The sequence below is a fragment of the Ricinus communis genome, chromosome 9 (genome assembly GCF_019578655.1).
Source record: "Ricinus communis isolate WT05 ecotype wild-type chromosome 9, ASM1957865v1, whole genome shotgun sequence".
NCBI lineage: Eukaryota > Viridiplantae > Streptophyta > Magnoliopsida > Malpighiales > Euphorbiaceae > Ricinus > Ricinus communis.
The window spans coordinates 7,559,877-7,578,412 of NC_063264.1; the positions used below are offsets into that span (position 1 = coordinate 7,559,877).

The 18,536-nt window shown below is 32.8% G+C and overlaps 2 protein-coding genes across 13 annotated transcripts; one reads left to right on the plus strand and one right to left on the minus strand.

The window, feature by feature from the left end:
- Positions 1-656: 656 nt before the first annotated feature.
- LOC8266240 (DNA mismatch repair protein MSH5) lies at positions 657-13,761 on the plus strand. 12 transcript variants are annotated; one of them, XR_007217412.1, is made up of 34 exons: positions 659-936; positions 1,572-1,603; positions 2,313-2,407; positions 2,656-2,736; positions 2,811-2,883; positions 3,004-3,067; positions 3,478-3,632; positions 3,759-3,860; positions 3,928-3,955; positions 4,034-4,065; positions 4,153-4,210; positions 4,448-4,534; positions 5,033-5,089; positions 5,564-5,665; positions 5,788-5,832; positions 6,631-6,708; positions 7,004-7,211; positions 8,254-8,327; positions 8,419-8,518; positions 8,789-8,885; positions 9,009-9,098; positions 9,199-9,260; positions 9,374-9,432; positions 9,965-10,041; positions 10,135-10,221; positions 10,460-10,521; positions 10,662-10,723; positions 11,445-11,498; positions 11,589-11,674; positions 12,118-12,149; positions 12,234-12,257; positions 12,349-12,498; positions 13,115-13,230; positions 13,331-13,354. XR_007217412.1 is itself a non-coding variant. In XM_048379507.1 (34 exons), exons 1-34 carry the CDS (start codon positions 901-903, stop codon positions 13,409-13,411), a joined length of 2,421 nt encoding a protein of 806 aa, XP_048235464.1. In that variant the 5' UTR covers positions 672-900; the 3' UTR covers positions 13,412-13,761. The 12 variants fall into 12 exon arrangements, 8 of the variants coding, with proteins under 8 accessions (XP_048235469.1, XP_048235470.1, XP_048235468.1 ...); XM_048379507.1 differs by lacking the exon at positions 12,349-12,498 and having other exon boundaries at positions 672-936; positions 7,004-7,054; positions 7,130-7,211; positions 13,331-13,761; XM_048379506.1 differs by lacking the exon at positions 12,349-12,498 and having other exon boundaries at positions 669-936; positions 13,331-13,761.
- Positions 13,732-16,071, minus strand: LOC8266255 (GDSL esterase/lipase At5g55050). The gene is made up of 5 exons (XM_002529865.3): positions 15,732-16,071; positions 14,841-14,974; positions 14,529-14,762; positions 14,197-14,446; positions 13,732-14,059 (listed from the first exon to the last, which is right to left on the minus strand). The coding sequence occupies exons 1-5, from the start codon at positions 15,982-15,984 to the stop codon at positions 13,839-13,841; spliced, it is 1,092 nt and encodes a 363-aa protein (XP_002529911.1). The 5' UTR covers positions 15,985-16,071; the 3' UTR covers positions 13,732-13,838.
- Positions 16,072-18,536: the final 2,465 nt, after the last annotated feature.

An 18,536-nucleotide genomic window follows, 5' to 3' on the forward strand; every position in this document is an offset into this window, starting at 1 on the left:
GTCGAAGAAGTCCCTCTTCTAATTCACCTCTACTCCTTGTAGGGATTCCCTTTTTCCAGAGTTCTTTCTTCCCCAAACAACTCCTTTAGTTTATCCCTTTATTGTCATAAACAAACTAAACTACTAATTATCTACTAATTACATAATAATTATTTAAACTTTTCTTTTTGGGCCTTAATGAATTAGGCTAGGCCCAAACTTTTAATAGCCCACATGTCTGATTCTAAGTCAGGCCCAAACTATTAATAGCCCACGTGTCTGATTCTCGAGCCTTTAATAGCCGCAGTCCAATTAACGCCCATTAGTGCGTTTTAAACTTAAATTCTCCTTTTTTACATTATTTTCTGAATTTAGACAAGAAAAACTAAAGTGAGGTAAAACACATCTTTATACCATATTATATATAGAAACAAATCATTAACGCTTTAAAATACCTTTAAATATTTATATACAATTTAGATCGATTAATTTTGAAGTAAAAATAATAGGAATTTCTTAATTGCACTCTTTTTATGAGCTTAAACACTTAATAGATTAAGATTTAAGATTGTAAAAATAGTAATAATAATGAATATTAGAATGTGCAAATTTCTTAAGTGCATATTTGCAATTTTTAATACTTAAATATTAAATATTTTACAAGTGACAAGCCGACCTCTAAAATCGAAAGAAAAAGGAAGAAGAAAAAGCTAATTTTAATTTAGCACTATCCAAGCCAGATGTCCTACTGCCACGTGTCTAAGAAAAATTGTTAAAAAAGTTTTGTGCCAGAAGGCAATCGCTCTCAGAAGGCCACCTTATATAAAGCCACTGCGTTGCTCCCTCCCGCGCTCACTCGCTCTCTCATTTACAATCACTAACACAAGCACTTGAAGCTCAAAAAGCAAATTAACAAATCAAATGGAAGAAATGGATGAAACCGAAGCCGCATCTCAGGTCCATTTCCAATTATTATAGTTTTCTTTTTCCTCGCACGTTTCAGTTTCGTTTGGTTGCCGAGAAAATAAACAACAAATAGAAAATCAATATAAGTCCAAGAGTTTCGTAAGGTTTTTGTCTATCAATACAAGATAAGCCAAAAAAAAATAAACGTAAAGACGAAATTTAAATGCTTATTTCCTTCTATATATTCTTTCACAAAAAATTGAAATGAAAACAAATGAATTGATTAATGCTAATTGTATTTAATTCGATATCAATAGCGAATCTAGTAGACCAGGTTTACTTAATTGTTTGATTCTGTCTTGAATGCGAATTTAAATTTTTTTTTTTGGTGTAACTCACAGAAGCAATGTAGTTTATTATCTAATCTTTCTTTTAGCTGATCAAGTGTGCTTACATAAATGTAGCTTTGCAAAAGTTTTCTCAGTTGAACTGATACATGTAAAGGACTCTAAATCAAGTTAGGAATGTACATCAGGATGGTTCTATATTCTGTTATGCTAATTACGGCTTTAATTGCCAGAATTTTTAATTTTTTTCTTTGCTGTTTATAACTGAATTATCTGTTCTGTATATGTTTCTCTGGATTCATAATTGTAGGCTAATCAATAGTTTTTATCTAAATGCAGGTCTATATGGCCTGCATTCTACATGGCCATCGGTAAGCATTTTATTGCAAGAACTCTATTTTAGTTCATGACATGTTTGGTTCTCTTAATTATTACTAGTTTTTCTGTAATAAATTAGACTATGGATGTGTCTCAAGGTTGGCGGTCTTTCTCAAGGCCTTTAAATGTGTTAAAATTTTTTGTAGGTATATATGTCTTCAATCCATAGTTGTTAGTACGGCTTGCTGAACTTCAATTATCATTTCAACTTGTAGTAACATTGTGAGCTGTTTTTATTTGAATTATGCAACTTGTCTGTGTCTTTCTGACATAAGAGTTATGATTTATTTGATGGAGAGTTGATCCTACTACTGGGTTGATACCAGACAATATATGTGGCCACTAAATGCCACGATGAATAGAAAGTTCTAGCTTCTCTTAGTCTGATTGATTTAGTTAAAAGTAGAAAAACAAAGACCAGAACATAAATGAAGCTTTACAAGCAAGAATTTTCTAAGTCTCTAAGGAATGGAAGTCCCAACAATGAGAAAAGGAAATATGAACAAGAGATAAGTAAATAAATAAGTAGATAATTTAATTAGGAAAACAAGATGAAAATGTTTAAATTGGTATAAGAGAAAGTGAAGGAAAACAAGAGCAGCAAGAGCAGCCTTAGGTGCTTCTTCTTTTTTCTTTTTTGCCATCGTAAGATTAAAATGTTTAAATTGTTATCTGAAATGGTTGACTTTTCTGCCACTACAGTGTTGGAATTTCTTATTATGATTCCAGTATTCGCCAACTTCATGTGCTTGAAGTTTGGGAAGATGGCAGCTTGGACTTTCCCCTGATTGATCTAGGTAGGTAATCCATGTCTCATTGTTGGAAATGGAGCGCATTTCCGGATGCTCTATGTGTCAACTGGTTTAAAAATGGTGTGTTTTGATGATTGAAATGAACAATTCTTGATTCATTTCTTATCTCCAGAAAATTCATCTCCGTCATAATTTTCTTTTCATGTTGTTGTTCTCAGTGTGTCTTTATTCAGCTATATCTTCTATCTGTCTTCATTATCTTATTTGTTCCTGTGGGCTGAAACACTGTACAGTAAAATATCAGGCTCAGCCCCTGACCATTTATGCAAGCAGTAAAAGCGAAGAATCATTCATAAATGCTTTACAACGAAGTGGTACATTGCTCTTATCTCTTTGATTTAGGAGCTATTAATCTGTGATTTATCTTTACTCCTAAAAAATGTTGCAGATGGCACCACTGAGGCTCCTACAGTAAAGCTGGTAAAAAGTTCAATTTTCAGCTATGAGCAAGCGTGGCACAGGTATAACTGTGTTATATGCGTGTCATCCATATGATGCATTTCCCATTTGATATTTTCTCTTTTGCTTTCTCCCTCAAGTAGCCAATCCTTCCTCACACCCTTTTTCGTTTGGGTTTGTAGATTGATATATCTTCGAGTAACAGGAATGGATGATGGGCTAAACATCAAGGAGAGGGTTTGTTATGTAAGTGCAAAGGCACATATGTTTCACCTTTTCTTTTCTTGTTATTTTCTTTATTATTGTGCATATCCTATAACATGCTTGACAATAAATACTTTTCTGCAAATGAGGTTTTTGCCATTCTACTTTGTAATGATTCAACAGTTATTCTTTGAAGATGGCGATACGAAAAAAAGAAAAATCTGAAAACTCTTATTTGTGGTTATTATGCCAAAATATCAAGTCGGCTCATTCATCTCTTGGTGTTGATTGTTACAGGCCTTTGATGTAAATTATTACTAGTTTGTTTTAGCAGCATAAACTCTTTTACTATATGCATTTCTTTCTCTAATACTTCTTTTGTTTCTGTACTCGTAATCCAAAAACTCTTTCTGGATCTTAACTAGTCTTCTTTCTCTCGTTCATTCTGGCAGCTGAGTTCTATGATGGACATGGGAAGTGAAATTCAAGTTCGAGCGAGTGGAGGGCTTCTTGCCATATTAGAGAATGAAAGGATTGTAGATACCCTTGCACAAAAAGAATGTGGGACTGCAGCAATTACAATTGATTCTGTCGTGGAAATTTCATTGTACATTCTGATCTGTGGATTTTAATTCCTAAATAATTTTAACATACATACATGTATACAAAGACACATATTTAAACTTCTTAGAGAGAACATTGGAAACAATGTAACCCGTATATTTGAAAACAGAAACAAGTTTCTTAAACTTGACGCAGCAGCTCATGAGGCATTGCAGATCTTTCAAATAGATAAGCATCCAAGCCATATGGGCATCGGCCGATCAAAAGAAGGGTAATTCTGCATCATGCTGGCAAATGCTTTTACCAGAGAATGCCTATACTGATTTCTTGACATGCAGGTTCTCTGTATTTGGAATGATGAATAAGGTTTGTTGAATTATAACTTATTGGTGGGTACATAGTACTATCTTCTGTATACTGGACTGACATAGTCTCTCTAATCAGTGTGTGACACCAGTGGGTCAACGTCTTTTGAGGTATTTTAATTTTGGGAAATTTCTGATATTATTTTTTCTATCATACTATTTCTATCCCTGAATTGAAAATTGGTTTCCTTGCTTTAGAAATTGGTTCCTGAGGCCTATAGTGGACCTTGAAAGTTTGAATGGCCGTCTCAATTTAGTATCCTTTAATTAATGAAGTGAATGAAGACTGATTTAAGAAAAAGGGGAAAACGGGCTGATACCATCAAATGGGGTTTGGTTGCTTGATATTACTGAACAAATAGAGTGTATAACATTACATATACCTACTCGCTTACTTTATATGGATCTGAATGGCAGCAAGAAACTCAGGATCAGATATCATTCTTACAGCTACTAGCGTAAACAAGGTTTCATATTCCTTAATGAGATCAAGATATCATTCTTTCTGTGTTCTGAAGAGCTGATGGCTTCCCTTCGTGAAACATTGAAGCATGTCAAGGATATTCCTCGCCTACTCAAGGTACTATATCTGTTGTTTTATCTTTCTATTCTTTCTGCTTTGGACAGATTTTGCCTGCTTAAATTGGGATTTTGCTACACTGTTGCTGGAAACAGTCATTTAAAGGAAAAGGTTTGAACTATATAAAAATCTGCATTGAGTCAGAAAATTCTTTATTTACCTCAATTTGATCTAGAAAACTATATCTCACTCTAATTGCCATGCCAGATATGATTAAGTTGATAAACCATGGCTTAGTATATGTTTTTGCATTCATGTGTACCACCATTTATGACACCTCTGCTCTATAAGCTCATTTACATCTCAGTCTCATGTATCGTTTTACATTCATCTAATTCTGGGCCAGACTTCACATGAGCTGGTTGAGCTACCTGCCCCATGTTAGCCTTTCTGAGTGATTTGTTACCTTTTTTTGTAGGATAATCGGTTCTATTGGTGATAGCTCTTTTGCATCCTTTATCCTCTGAGATTTATAATAACCTCCTTTCTTTTCTGAAGAAATTCAATTCACCAAGCTCAATATGTACTACTGGGGATTGGACAGCCTTCTTGAAGGTAATTTGTTTTTGACAGAAGATAATTTCGATTTGCATGCTTTTTCCTAATAGATGAATATTTCTTAGGTGCCACATTTGGCAAGCTGATGGTCAGAATGACTCATAGTCACAGCATGATATCCATTTCTAGATGCTGGATAGTATTCATTTTTGTGACAACCATATCCAATAATGTTAGATCCCACAACCATAATCATCTTTTCTTCGTTTGAAGTCATTGGAAATTGAACTGCATACTGACTTCGAATAGAGTTTATGATTAAAAAACAGACACATCATATGATCTTCATCCAATTCCCTAAATGAGATCATGTGTAATTTCTACTAGTGAGAGGATTATATTAGGTTATATGGGATTTCTTTAATTTCATTTATTGATGGCTTTTTATTAGTCACAGAAATTAAATGACTTACCAAAGAAGCAAGGCAATTATTCAGTGATCTGACCATGTTTTTTTTTTTTCTCTTTTAGAGCATTTGTTCACTTCTGCATGTGGATAAGATATTTGAATTAGGAATGTCTGAAGATCTGCGAGAGCAGGCAAAATGCTTGAATGTCAATATTATTGAAAAGGTATTAAACAATTGCTTAATGATGCTTTTCTGTGAAGGCATGTGTTATAATCGGTTGTTGAGGTTTCCTGATATGCAATTTTTTTTTTAATGTGTGTTTTTTCTTTTTAATTTTATGTTCAGGCTTCTTCATGTATTTCAACAGAGTTGGCCTATGTCTATGAACTGGTTAGTCTGTGCTACTTCTCAATATTTTGCTAGGGGCAATGATGCCTACATTGCTACAGATACAATGGAGATGAACATTAGTAAATGAATATTACTTTTCATTGAAAGCTCTATCATCTTGATTTTTGAAAGAGTGTAGGATCTGAAATATGCCAGAAATATATATTATGCAAAATATTGTGCTGCTCGATAGTTATGTGGTCAAGTGTACATATATTGAATAAAAAATGAGAAAGTGTACAGTCCTTCATCGTCTATAGAACATTATTGAGGGGCTAAGGAATTAAAGAAAGGGAAAGACCATTTTTATGGTTCAATAAGTTTATAAGCATCATCGAGAAATGTTCTCTGCTATTTGTCATTGTGCTTCTCCTTGCGCTCATCTTATGTCATGGAAATTTTTTACTTAGTTTAGGCACATGTCCCCATCTATAGACCAAACTGTAAATGACTGACACATGTTCATTAGTTCTAAATATTGAGTATATTTCAATCATCCAATGCCAAAATGTAAAACACTCATTCTACGTGTCACTCTCCTATTTGTTGTTGTGACACTTGATGTAGGTAAGAATTAGCCATCATGTCATATTACTATTCCGCCTTCTGATTTATGTGCCTCGTTGTGATAAGTTGCATTAAAAAGAATGCTGGGTTAATAGAAGCATTCGGTTCTAATTCGGATTTATTGCGCTTCATCTTTTGTGATTTTTCTGCCCTTCTTATTGTGGTTGTCTCTTCATGGTTTAACTCTTTTTCTTTTTTAATTCTTTTTTAAAATTCAATGTTGTTACACAGGTGATTGGTGTTATTGATGTTAGTAGAAGTAAAGAGAAGGGTTATGGTACAATAGTGAAAGAGGGTTTCTGTGATGAGGTTTGGATTAGTTGTGATTTTCCATGAACTTTTCTTTCTTCTTTTCTTTACTTGTTGCTTAATTTCACGACGTCGGTGCAAGTTATATATTCTTCTCTAATCTCTTTTCTTTTTTTTTTTCATTCAAAAAGAATTAATATAATCTCTTTTTGTTACTGGTCGAGATGGTGGTTTTTCTTTTGTTTTTCCTAAACCTTCTCCCAATTAATTTCACAAGGTTTCATTCATCATCCTTGCTAGCTAATACATTAAATTTTGGAGTATTGACAATTAAAATTTTGCCGTCAAAATGTAGTTGGACGAACTACGGCACATCTATGAGGAACTGCCAGAATTTCTGCAAGAGGTGCCATATAGATGCTTAAAATCTGTACAAGAAATTGAAACTGCAAGTATTCTTTTATCATACTCATTTCTGCAGGTTTCCTCATTGGAGCTTGCACAACTTCCCCATTTGAGAAATGAGAAGCTTCCTCCTTGTATTGTGTATATACATCAAATAGGTTGGTCTTTACTGCCACGTTTTAATATTATTGAAGAACTTGTTATGGTAATTTAGAATATCATCAGAATTTTCTTACTAGTTGAACTTGTCTTTAATTTGTTTAATCTTAGGGCTCGTTTGGTTTCAACTCTAGAAAACGGAATTGAAAAGTTTAATAGGTTGTTTGGTTGAATAATAATTGGAAATGGAATGAAAATTTTAATTATTTATGATATTATAATATTAGTAATTAAGCATTATTATTGTTGTACATATTTTATTGTAATTTTTTAATGACATATTTTATTTACTTGTTTGACCATATTATAATTGGATTGACTTGATTCTTGTGGGAATGAGAAGTTCATTCCCTAGGGGAAAGGGGGAATGGTGATTCCTATTATTGAGAGAATCACATTCCCTTTTCAGAGTGTTTTCTGGTGAATAGATCAACTACTAGAATCATCCATTCCCATTCCGATTTCTATCCATTTTTTTCATGAACCATACGTTCCCTTAAATTAAAATTCAATATCAAATGATTAGTATCTAATGCTTATGATGATAAGAATTTTAAATCATCACATTTTAAACCCCATGACTATAACTCTATAAGAGCTCTTCCTTCATATGAAAGCCACTATATATAAAATCTAGAGCTAAAAGTATAAAAAACATAAGGATAGGGTTTGAATGGTATTTTACGGGGGCATCTTACCTTTGAGCGTTAAGATATACTATAACATGTAAAATGACTAGTATATTGCTGCTTGTGAATTTCATTTAGCCTTGTTAATTGCATGATGGTGCTTTTGAGTTGAAAGGAATTATGAGTTCCATCATTCCTTTAGGATGCCTTTGGCATGGAGAATACTCATTTCCTTGTAGAGAAGAGGGAGAATACTTATTTAGAGACAAGCATCTACCTTTAGTCTTCTTTAATGCCTTGGTACCCATTTGTCCAATATAAGTTAAAGTAATGTCTTATATATTAGTTGTTGTTGCAATCTTATCTATTCTAATTCTTTCTCTAATTCTTTTCACTTTTCTATCATATGTAGGATATTTGCTTTGTATGTTTGAAGAAAAACTTGATGAAACCTTGTTAGATAAGCTTCAAGATTTTGAATTTGTTGTAAGTTGAAACTCATCCTGTACTAAATTTACAAATCCCTGAACAAACTTACATTTTGCATCAACTAACACAGATGTACTATCAAACGTAGTTTTCCGATGCTGATGGAGAGACCAAAAGATTCTTTTATCGTACCCCAAAGACACGAGAATTGGACGATCTTCTTGGTGACATTTATCATAAAGTTCTGGGTACTTAATGCTATGTTCATTAAGTCTTTTTCTTGTAAAAATCTTAACTACTTGCAATTTGTATGGGCTTTTCCTAGAGAATATCGACAAAGTGATGCGTGGCATATGGCCACAATTTAGATATCATCATAGTCCCACAGTCCAACTAAGAAAGATTTAATTGTAGCCTGTGGTACACAGAATATGATAGTTATCCGCAGTTAGATAGTAACTATAGTAACCTATATTCTTTTAGGCTAAGCATAATGTAACTTCTTTCTTTTGTTGAAGATATGGAGAGAGCAATTACTAGAGACTTGGTGTCACATATTCTTCTATTTTCAACATTTCTGCTTAAAGCTGTCAATTTTGTGGCTGAACTTGATTGGTAAGGATCATTTAATAAAACCCTCTTTCTCAAGCCCTCCTTTTGGTAATTGGATGGTAACTATGTGACGTGTTATTGCATTCTTGTATATATAGACTGATAATATGTGCTATTGCTATTTAGCCTTTTGTCACTGGCCCTAGTTGCTCGTCAGAACAATTATTCGAGGCCCATTTTGACTGAAGAAACATTGCTTGATATTCAAAATGGAAGGTGACTATTGATTTGATCATACATGCCATCTTTTGTTGATGTCTAAAAGACTTCGATTTATCAATCAATTATATTATTAATCAGCAGCACCATTTTGCAGGCATGTGTTGCAAGAATTGACTGTTGACACGTTTATTCCTAATGATACAAAGATTCATGATGGTAATTGAACATTAAAAGCATGCTAGTCTTAGTTTTCGTTTTTCATTATGTGAGAGAAGTCTTAAACCATCTTTGAGTTATCTTGTTAACCTTATAAGGTTTTGTTGCTTCAGGAAGGGTCAATATCATCACCGGTCCTAATTATTCAGGGAAGAGTATATACATAAAGCAGGTCAGTGATTTCGTTTAATTTTCTATTGCCAGTTGTCAGTGGCAAGAGGATGAGCTCTGAGTTATGCAATTCATTTTTGTGTTTTTTCTAGCTTCTTAAATCAAGTAGAATACTGGCAGTTTTAGGGTATAAATTTTATGTTTGGGTCTGTTAAATATCTAGATCCCGTCCAGATCAAGGGCGGTGGCCTGAGATCATATGGATCAACAAGTCTCATTTCTTAGTTACAGAAAGCCCTTCTCAAGGAAGTGAGCCAAGAGCCACTCATGTTTTACTGTAAAAGTAACCACAGATAAGGTAGCACTAAGTTACCTGTTAGGAATAATTCTTTTCACTACTATTTTTCTCAGCTTAACAGTTAAGAACATGGCATTTATGTCTTTATATTGCACTGAATATCTCACTGGGTTACTTAGCTACCAATACCTGCATTGCATTCTCTCGCATTGGTTGAACTGGCAATTGATATTCTGCGTTCTTGTGTTTTATTAATTCATGATGAATTCTGCATTCCAAAATATATTTTCTATAGGTGGCTTTGATTGTTTTCCTTTCCCACATTGGAAGTTTTGTACCAGCAGATGCTGCTACTGTCGGATTGACAGATAGGTGTGAGACCTTCACATATTGAGTATCTTTTCTTATTGGAGTAATAAAGATTTTTATTCTATCATTACACTGATCACCATTCTGTTGTAATAGGATATTCTGCGCAATGGGAAGCAAACTTATGAGTGCTGAACAATCCACATTCATGATAGATCTGCATCAAGTAGGGATTATCTTAAGGTATAATTTTGAATGACGGTCAGATTGGGTTCATGACAACTATTTCAAGATTTTGGTTATCTGGACCTTGCTAAAGAATCTACTTTTTGCTTGATAATTTCCATTTAATTTCATCAGGGATGTTAAAGTGTGCAGTCAAAAATATTCTAGAAGTGGTTAAATATCCGGAAATCTGCGATGCATCTCTAGAATTTCCTCCTTTATGTTTCCATATATTTATGTTTTTACAAATTCTCAGGCAGTCAACTTCGCGATCTTTGTGTCTATTAGATGAATTTGGTAAAGGTACACTTACAGAAGGTTGGTCTCTCTTCTCAGTGACTTCTTTTCTTGGCTATGCTATATGCTTAAGGACTGACTTTATTAAAACGGTTATTCTATTTGTCTTTATTCTGTAATGGACGATTAATTTCAATACTTAATCACAAATTTGGATACAGACGGCGTTGGATTGCTTGGTGGAACCATAAATCACTTTGTTGCATGTGATGACCCTCCAAAGGTTTGATATTCTTCTCTACATGTTACAAGAGTCACATTTATAAACTAGTATGACTTCCATGTGACCATCTTCTTCTGATGTACATAGTAGATATAAGCTTGCTGAGCTCTTATGTTGAAAAAATTAGCTATCCTTTGTCTTCTGTCCAATGTTCTTACGTTATCTGCACGCTTACCAGCCTCATCTATGTCAGATGTAAAAGCAAACATGCCAGAGTACTTCTATATATGAAGGGTAGACTTCTGTTAGTTCGTAGAATTTGAATCAACTGACATTCTTTTGTATTAGTTTTCTTTAATCTTGCATCTCGTCTAGCTTCTGCAGCTTATGTAGGATGATAAATAACATTTTTCGCCATTGTGTATTGATAAATGGGCTTGGGTAGAACTCGTTCCCAAAAGATAACTCAAAGGAAGAGGGTGTCTAATCCACATATAATATACTATAACAGTTCAATAACTTAGTAATGTGGGATAAATACAACTTCTAACACATACTTAATTCACGTTTTCTTGTGGTCAATTTTCCTCTCAATTCTATACTTCTTTTTTATCTGCTTATTTTTGGAGTTAATCAGCTGGTAATGCACCTGATATGATCAAACTCTCATCAGCAATGGTGCAAAAGGGATCTCTAAATACCTGAGAAACAGCAAATAATATTAGCAGCATAAATTCTAGTACCTACCAACTAACGTTCTTGATGTTATTTTATACTGCAGGTTCTGGTGTGCACTCACTTGACTGAGTTATTTAGTGAGAGTTGCTTGCCAAAGGTAACATTCTGAAAGCTGCTATCCTATTTGTTCACACTTCAAAGCTCCAATACCATAAAAGTGATATTTCAAGTTCTTGAATAATTCCAGTCTGAGAAGGTAAAGTTTTACACCATGAGTGTGCTAAGGCCTGAGAACAACTCTACAGATGTTGGGGATATTGTATTTCTATATAGGTATCTTTCTCTAACCCATAAGATCGTATTAATAGGAGTCCAATATATGTCACTCTTCAGGACAAGGAAAAGAATTCTGTGACCATATATTGATGACTTGATTGTTGTAGTTATAAAACATTGGATACTATGAGAAACTTATTCACTCCATTTGATAGTGGAATCACATGACTGGCATGTTGAACACTGAGCTTTCCTCCACATTTATGTGCATAAGCGGACAGCAGTATCTAGTTGTTATGTTGCTGGTGCAAGCAAGCAGCTAATTTTGAAGGTCAAACTAGCTGCATTTCTGTGGCCTTTGACGTGGCTTTGTTAGCCAAACTTTGTCAGTAGATAGCCTCTCTAACTTTGACCTCTTGGTGCAATTCTCTATTTGTTGCCCTGTTGGCTATTGCATGTACTACTACTAATGTTTATTAAACTATACTACGTATGTGCAGGCTAGTTCCTGGACACACTCTTCCTAGTTATGGTGAGTGGATGCATAGATCCGTCAATTTTGGCATAAAAATCTTGGGATATTATAGTCAAATCACATTCTTTTTTTTTCTTTCAGGACTACATTGTGCGCTACTTGCTGGTAAATAATTTCTTTTGCATTTCTCTTATTTTTTCTTTCTTGAAATTTACTAAACAGAACATGAATACATAAAAGACTTTTTGGCGGTTAGATGGTCTACCTTGGTTTTGTTGGTATCATTGGAGGAACTGGATTGGACTGGCCGAAAACTAACAGGAGACTAGTTTTAGCTCAGAAGCATAGGGGGCAGGTTCAATACCAGTTCCCCCTGGAGAACCGGAACCATAGGACAAAATAGCAGGTCGTTTAATTTTTAATTTATTTTTCTATTTTCATAATACATTGCTAAATTTAATTATGCTACTTAAATTTTCAGGTATTAACATACATATAATTATTCTTTTTATTTTATTTTATTTTATTATACTCTTTTTAGAAAAAGATATGCTCTTAAACAGATGGAAGCGGAACCAGAACCACCTATTTACAGTCCAGTTCTGGTGCAACTGGAACAGTCAATTCCATTCAGGTTCCGATCCAGTTCCGAACCAGGGTTAAATCTAACTGAGATAATATGAACTCAACTAAACCCCAAAATAGATGGAGTCAACTGCACTTTACATGAATCCTTTTCCTCCTTTCAACCTATTCTATAATGTGATTATCGTTTTACAGTGGCTGGCAAACTTCCACAACTTCTCCAGTCATAGTAGATTTGAACTGTATGCGACATTTAACTATTGTATAAGCAGAGTTCTCCCTTGGATCAACCCCTGAAATTAATATTTTATACCCTTTATGTACCTTTTATGAATGCATGATTGCGCTAAAGTTGCTCTATATACTTGGCAGAACTGATAGTGATTTGACTTGGATCCCGGAATTCCCTGATAGAGACCATACAATTGTTCATGCAGGTGTTCCTGAGGAAGTCATTAGGAGAGCAGCAATCGTACTAGACACTATTGGAAATAACAGCCGCATTGATCGACTGTGCAACGAGAACATATCAACTCAAGATCAGCAATGCAAGGTTAAACTCAAAACCCAGATTTGTTGAATCACAGTGATGAAAACATGTATTTTGTGTCTCATATTTATTTGATGCAAATTTATTACTGAAATGAATTCAGGATGCACTGGACAAGATGTTGTCGTTTGATATTTTTAAGGGCGATCTCAACCTTCTCTTCAAAGATATATTTCCTTCTTGATCTGCTGATTACCAAAGACCAACCAAACTACCAGCTAGAAGACCCAGAAGTGATGAATTGGAAGCAATAGACCTTGGGAGCTAATTAGACAAAATCTGGTTTTGAATTGGAGACAGATGGTTGTGTATCGTTCTTTAACGTTGATTACACAAACCATATTACCTTTTACATTGTGCATCTTTGTGTATCTTTTATACTTTTAGGAGCTAATTAGAGAAAATTTGGTTTTGAATTGGGGATAGTTGGTTTCTGAATTTGGTTTTTTTTCTTTGTGCATCTTTTATACTTTTGTGTATCTTAGCTTACTTTGAAACTCCAAGAATAAAACACACATTTTTATTAGTAATTAATATCAAGACATTCTCTTCAAGTGAAAACGCAAATGCTTGTCACACAGAAAAACTTATATGTTAATATTACTTAAAGATTAGACTGCAATTAGCTGCCTCATATTCATAGGAAATATGTAATGTGATTGATTGTCGAAGATGGTGTTTACTAGTATACGATCAGTTGCCTCAGTTGGATGAACCATGTCCCAGAAAACATGATTGCTTCTGTTGGAGCAGTAGGTCGAAATTGGAATACAGGGAACTTCAGCATTCAGCTTTCCAAGCCCACAACAAGCAGCTTTAGCCTCTGTAAATCCTGAAATGGAAATGAAAGTGCAATCACTGGATTTTTAAACTCAACTTTTGGTAGGATTTTATATCAATCCAATGCCTAAACATTCATATGGCCTTTCAGCCAATTTCCGAGATATTAAGAAGATAAAAATGCCATACCATAAGCAGCTGGTTTCTGGATGATGTTCTGCAAGACATTGTAAGTATCAAAATAGGAGTAGTTTATGTCCTGAAGCTCTGATTTTAACTCCTGCAACATTAACTTGAGGCCTTCATTGTACTTAACAGAGAAAGAATTTACTTCTTCATTGCATTCTCTGGCTTCATTCTTAATCCTTTGCGAAGGAGCACATCCCACTGTCCCCAACCCTGGGAATAAATATTTACGTGCTCCATAACTGTGTAACCTCTGTTAAAAAAATCAAGCCAAGTATTATTGGACATGATATTATTTTTGATTTTCCATTGAAGACTATGAATGTCCTAGGTACCTTTATTTGGGCCTTCATTGTAAGAGTCATGGAATCCACATACTGTTGTGGGTTGCTCTTCTTGCGGAGATCAGAAGAACCTGAGTATCTCAACAGGTCATTGCTACCAGTTACGGTGACAAAGAGAGACTTAGATAAGAGCTTGTTTGCAGCATAGGATCCCAGCTTCTGCACCAAATCCTTATACACAATTGCGTAGTAATCCACTTGTTTTGTCAAAGGGATTACTATCCCCTGCCATAAATACCATTTGAGCGAGTATTTCAATTGGGTTTGTAATATTTATCAATTCATTATCGTTTTATCACTTACAAGAGATTTTCCTGTGCCATTGAGGATTCCTGAAGCTCCAGAGGCAAAGTTTACTCCCGTCAGGAATGAATTTGTGTTTTTTTTGAATAACAAGGAGAGATATGGTGGAGATGTAGGCACACCCAATTTCTCAGCTGCTCAATTCGTAGCAAGAATGAAGATAAACATATGAATAAATATAAATATGCCACAATGAGACGCTTAAACATTTCTTACACGAATAGATATGTCAGATTAATTATTGTTTATTCTAGATATATACAATGCAACAAATAAGTGTATGATAAAGAATAAAAATGTTCTATATTTTAATATTAGATTTGAAAGGTGAATGCATGTGACGGTTACAATTTCAATAGCGAAATCTTTCCTAAGTTCCATAAAAAAGAAGCCTGTATATTCTGTACTATATGTATAGCCATAGGTAATAAAAGAAGAAAACAGGTAGCAGGTAATAACAGTAACATGCGATGATGATGTGAACTTAATGCTTCTCCTGACGTTAGTTGAGTTAGGTTTTGGATAATCAATTACATCATCAACCATTCTACTCCAAGATTTTAACAATCAGGCTTAGAAGTTCCAATGAAAAATATAATAATAAAGACTATTGTTTTATTGTTTATCTCATATTTCGAGTTCTAGCTTTTGATAATACGACTATTGTAATAGTGTTTTGGCATCCGTAAAGGTCTTACTCGTAGATTTTAAATTAACTCTTTGTATATAAACAAAAGAAAAAAAAAACAAAATGTTATTCCACATCAAATTTCTTCAATGGAAGAGTTGTGTCAGGGTTTGAACTCCTTTAGATACACGAAAACTATATTTAACTTTCTTATAGAATATCTTAAACAAGAAAGTAGAAAAAAGAATAATGTTTCAACTTACCAAGAAAATCCGCAGCATTTTTACCATTGCTAAACCTTCCTGTTGGTTTCTTCGTTGGGAAATCGATACCATTATAAGGATAGTCTGCCTTGGCAAAGGAAAATGGAAGGTAATTGTTGTTGCCTACATCAACTCCAGAATCACCGAAAACGAACATTGCTGGCACCATTTGATCAGCCTCTGAACATTTGATGATCAAGAAGGAGAGAATGAAGAAGAAGAAACTCGTTACAGGAAAAGGGTTCAAGGCCATGTTGTAGTAGTAGCAGTGTCTTTCTTTCTTGTATAGGACATTGAAGAGAGGGCAGTTAGTGTCTGTTATATAAGGGAAATAAAAGCAATGTGCAGATGTTAAGAGTGTGTGTGAAAAGTAGACATTTTGTTTGGGGCTAAATTGGGGTGGGGTAGTTTCTTTCTCTGACGTTTCTAATAGATAATTATCCTGTATCTATGTTGATTTGTGTTCTAACCCTGCCTTGAAATTCATTCCTGCATTTATTGTGATATTTGCATTAACCTGTTAAGAAATATATAGACTTTAAGATTTAATGTCCTTTGGCAATATGTTTATATTTTTGGGAGCATTAGTTTAACTAAAGTCTTAACTTAATATATAATTACATTAAAAATTTTAAAATAATATTTTACTATCTAAATATATATTGTCCAACACGCTATGTTAAATGTAAGATTTAAACATAACCTAACTAATAGGTATTTTAAGTTTCTGTTAAGAAATTAGCTCCTCCTTTCGATTCATAATTGTTTACAAGTAGAGGCTGTTATAATCAAAACAACAAATGACATAATTTGTCTTTCATTCTTACAAAATGATGAATTATCTCCCTTTTGAATTTCCACACTGTATGCCTTATAGGCATACAAGGCTCACTGCTTGTGAACCTCAAACGTTATCATGATCTCTGTGGCACATTGATATTGTCAGTGACAAAATATAAATGAATAAGAAATTCACTAAAAAAATAGCAGTTTAGAAATCTTTAATTATAAACTCTTAAATGGTTGCTGAATGTATAGATTATATAAACTAAATATTCAGTTTATCTAATGTTATTATATTATAAATATTTTTTTATATCTTTTGTATTTACTATCAGATATAATAAATTTAAGTCTTTTTAAGAGAAAAAAAGAAAAAGAAAGGAACTAATGCATATCATAAATAATATCTCTGAGGGAAGAGTGGCAAATTAATTTGTTCATCTGTACCCATTTAATTTATGGAGTTGGCAGGTGGGAGAAATAGAAACTTAACAAGGACCTTGGAACCCACATATATAGGAGATGAAAATTTTCAAAGTAGGCCCCAGAGACACAACTCTCAATTTCAGAATTAAAAGAGTTACTCTAACTAAGATTATACATACATAGATATAATGTGAAATCTGAGAGTAAAAATTGAATCCTGCTTCTGACATTCTTACAACTGTTTGTTAAACATCTGGGATGGCTAATTTGGATTTGCAATTCCTAAAATTTAGTCGTTTATATAATCGTTATTGTTATTTTGATTGTAAAATTAAGTTGATAGAAATAATTTAATAAAATTTTTAATATTTTATATTTAATTTATAATATTTTAAAAAATAATAAAAAAATTAATTTTTTTACTTTTTTAAATCGTAAAATATTATTAGTGTATAGAGATTATTTTAAAAATATTTATTAATTATTTTTAATATTATATAAATTAATATTATCAATATAATTAATATTATTATTTTAGGATTAGAAATTAATTTATTATTAAATATAATATTAAAAATTAAAATATTAAAAATAATTTATTAGTTAATATAATATTAAAATTTAATTGATATGTTATTTTCTAAAGTAAAATTAGTATTATTTTTTCATTAGAAGACTGTTTATTTATTAATATAATATTAAAATATAATTAATTATAATATTTCTAATTAAATTATTTAATTATGAATATAACTTATTAATTAATAAATTAATAAAAAAAATTATAAAATTACACATAAAGTTAAATCTTATGGGTCAAAAATAAATAGAGATATCAAAATAAATCTTTTATAAATTAAAGATTAAATACATGTATCAAAAGAAATTTAAATCTTATGGATAGATATCCTATATCTGAACTGAATTCTTTCTGGTTAAAAAATCTCTTTCTAGTTTCTCTGGAACAATTAAGAGATTTTCTAAAAGAAATGCGGAGTTCTGCTTCTGGTGGCAACATGCTATGAGGTGGTGGTCCCGCTTATAGGGTTAAATCAATACATTCTAAGAAGAAAATTTTTGAATATCAATCTTATAGATCTTATAAGTATCATACCAAATCTCATCAATCGAATCAGTTTTTCGAGAAATACGAAACATCTAAGTCATACAAGATAAAGAGATTTATTCATTGATAAAAAAAAAAAAAAAAAAAAAAAAAAAAACGTGAACGATGATTGGATTGATGATAAAATAAAATCATTGATCGCGAACAGTGATTCGATTGATGATATATATATAAGCCCATTTATTATATTATGACATTTCATATGATACTAGAAGAAAAGTATGACATTCATGTCGTTTGATTAACATTTATTATATAACCTATTTTTTTGGCTAAGGAATGTTTTTTTTTTTCTTTTTCTTGAATATGATTATTTGAGGACCTCTAAATTAAAATGGAGGAAGTTGCATTATATATTCAGTAGAAATAAAAAATGAGAAATTATGGAGGGAGACGTTCTCAAATATTATGGCTATCTAAGTGGTGTGGAGTTCCATTTCCAAACAATTTCTTCAAGTTATTAACCTTTC

Excerpts from the sequence above, each read along its gene's own strand:
- LOC8266240 (XM_048379506.1), top strand. The coding sequence starts at position 901 with ATGGAAGAAATGGATGAAACCGAAGCCGCATCTCAG. Across the intron at positions 5,666-5,787 it reads ATGTCAATATTATTGAAAAG|GCTTCTTCATGTATTTCAAC; the intron begins GTATTAAACAAT and ends TTTTATGTTCAG. Across the intron at positions 7,212-8,253 it reads TGTGTATATACATCAAATAG|GATATTTGCTTTGTATGTTT; the intron begins GTTGGTCTTTAC and ends TATCATATGTAG.
- LOC8266255 (XM_002529865.3), bottom strand. The coding sequence starts at position 15,984 with ATGGCCTTGAACCCTTTTCCTGTAACGAGTTTCTTCTTCTTCATTCTC. Across the intron at positions 14,975-15,731 it reads AAATGCTGCGGATTTTCTTG|CTGAGAAATTGGGTGTGCCT; the intron begins GTAAGTTGAAAC and ends CGAATTGAGCAG. Across the intron at positions 14,447-14,528 it reads CAATGAAGGCCCAAATAAAG|AGGTTACACAGTTATGGAGC; the intron begins GTACCTAGGACA and ends TTTTTTTAACAG.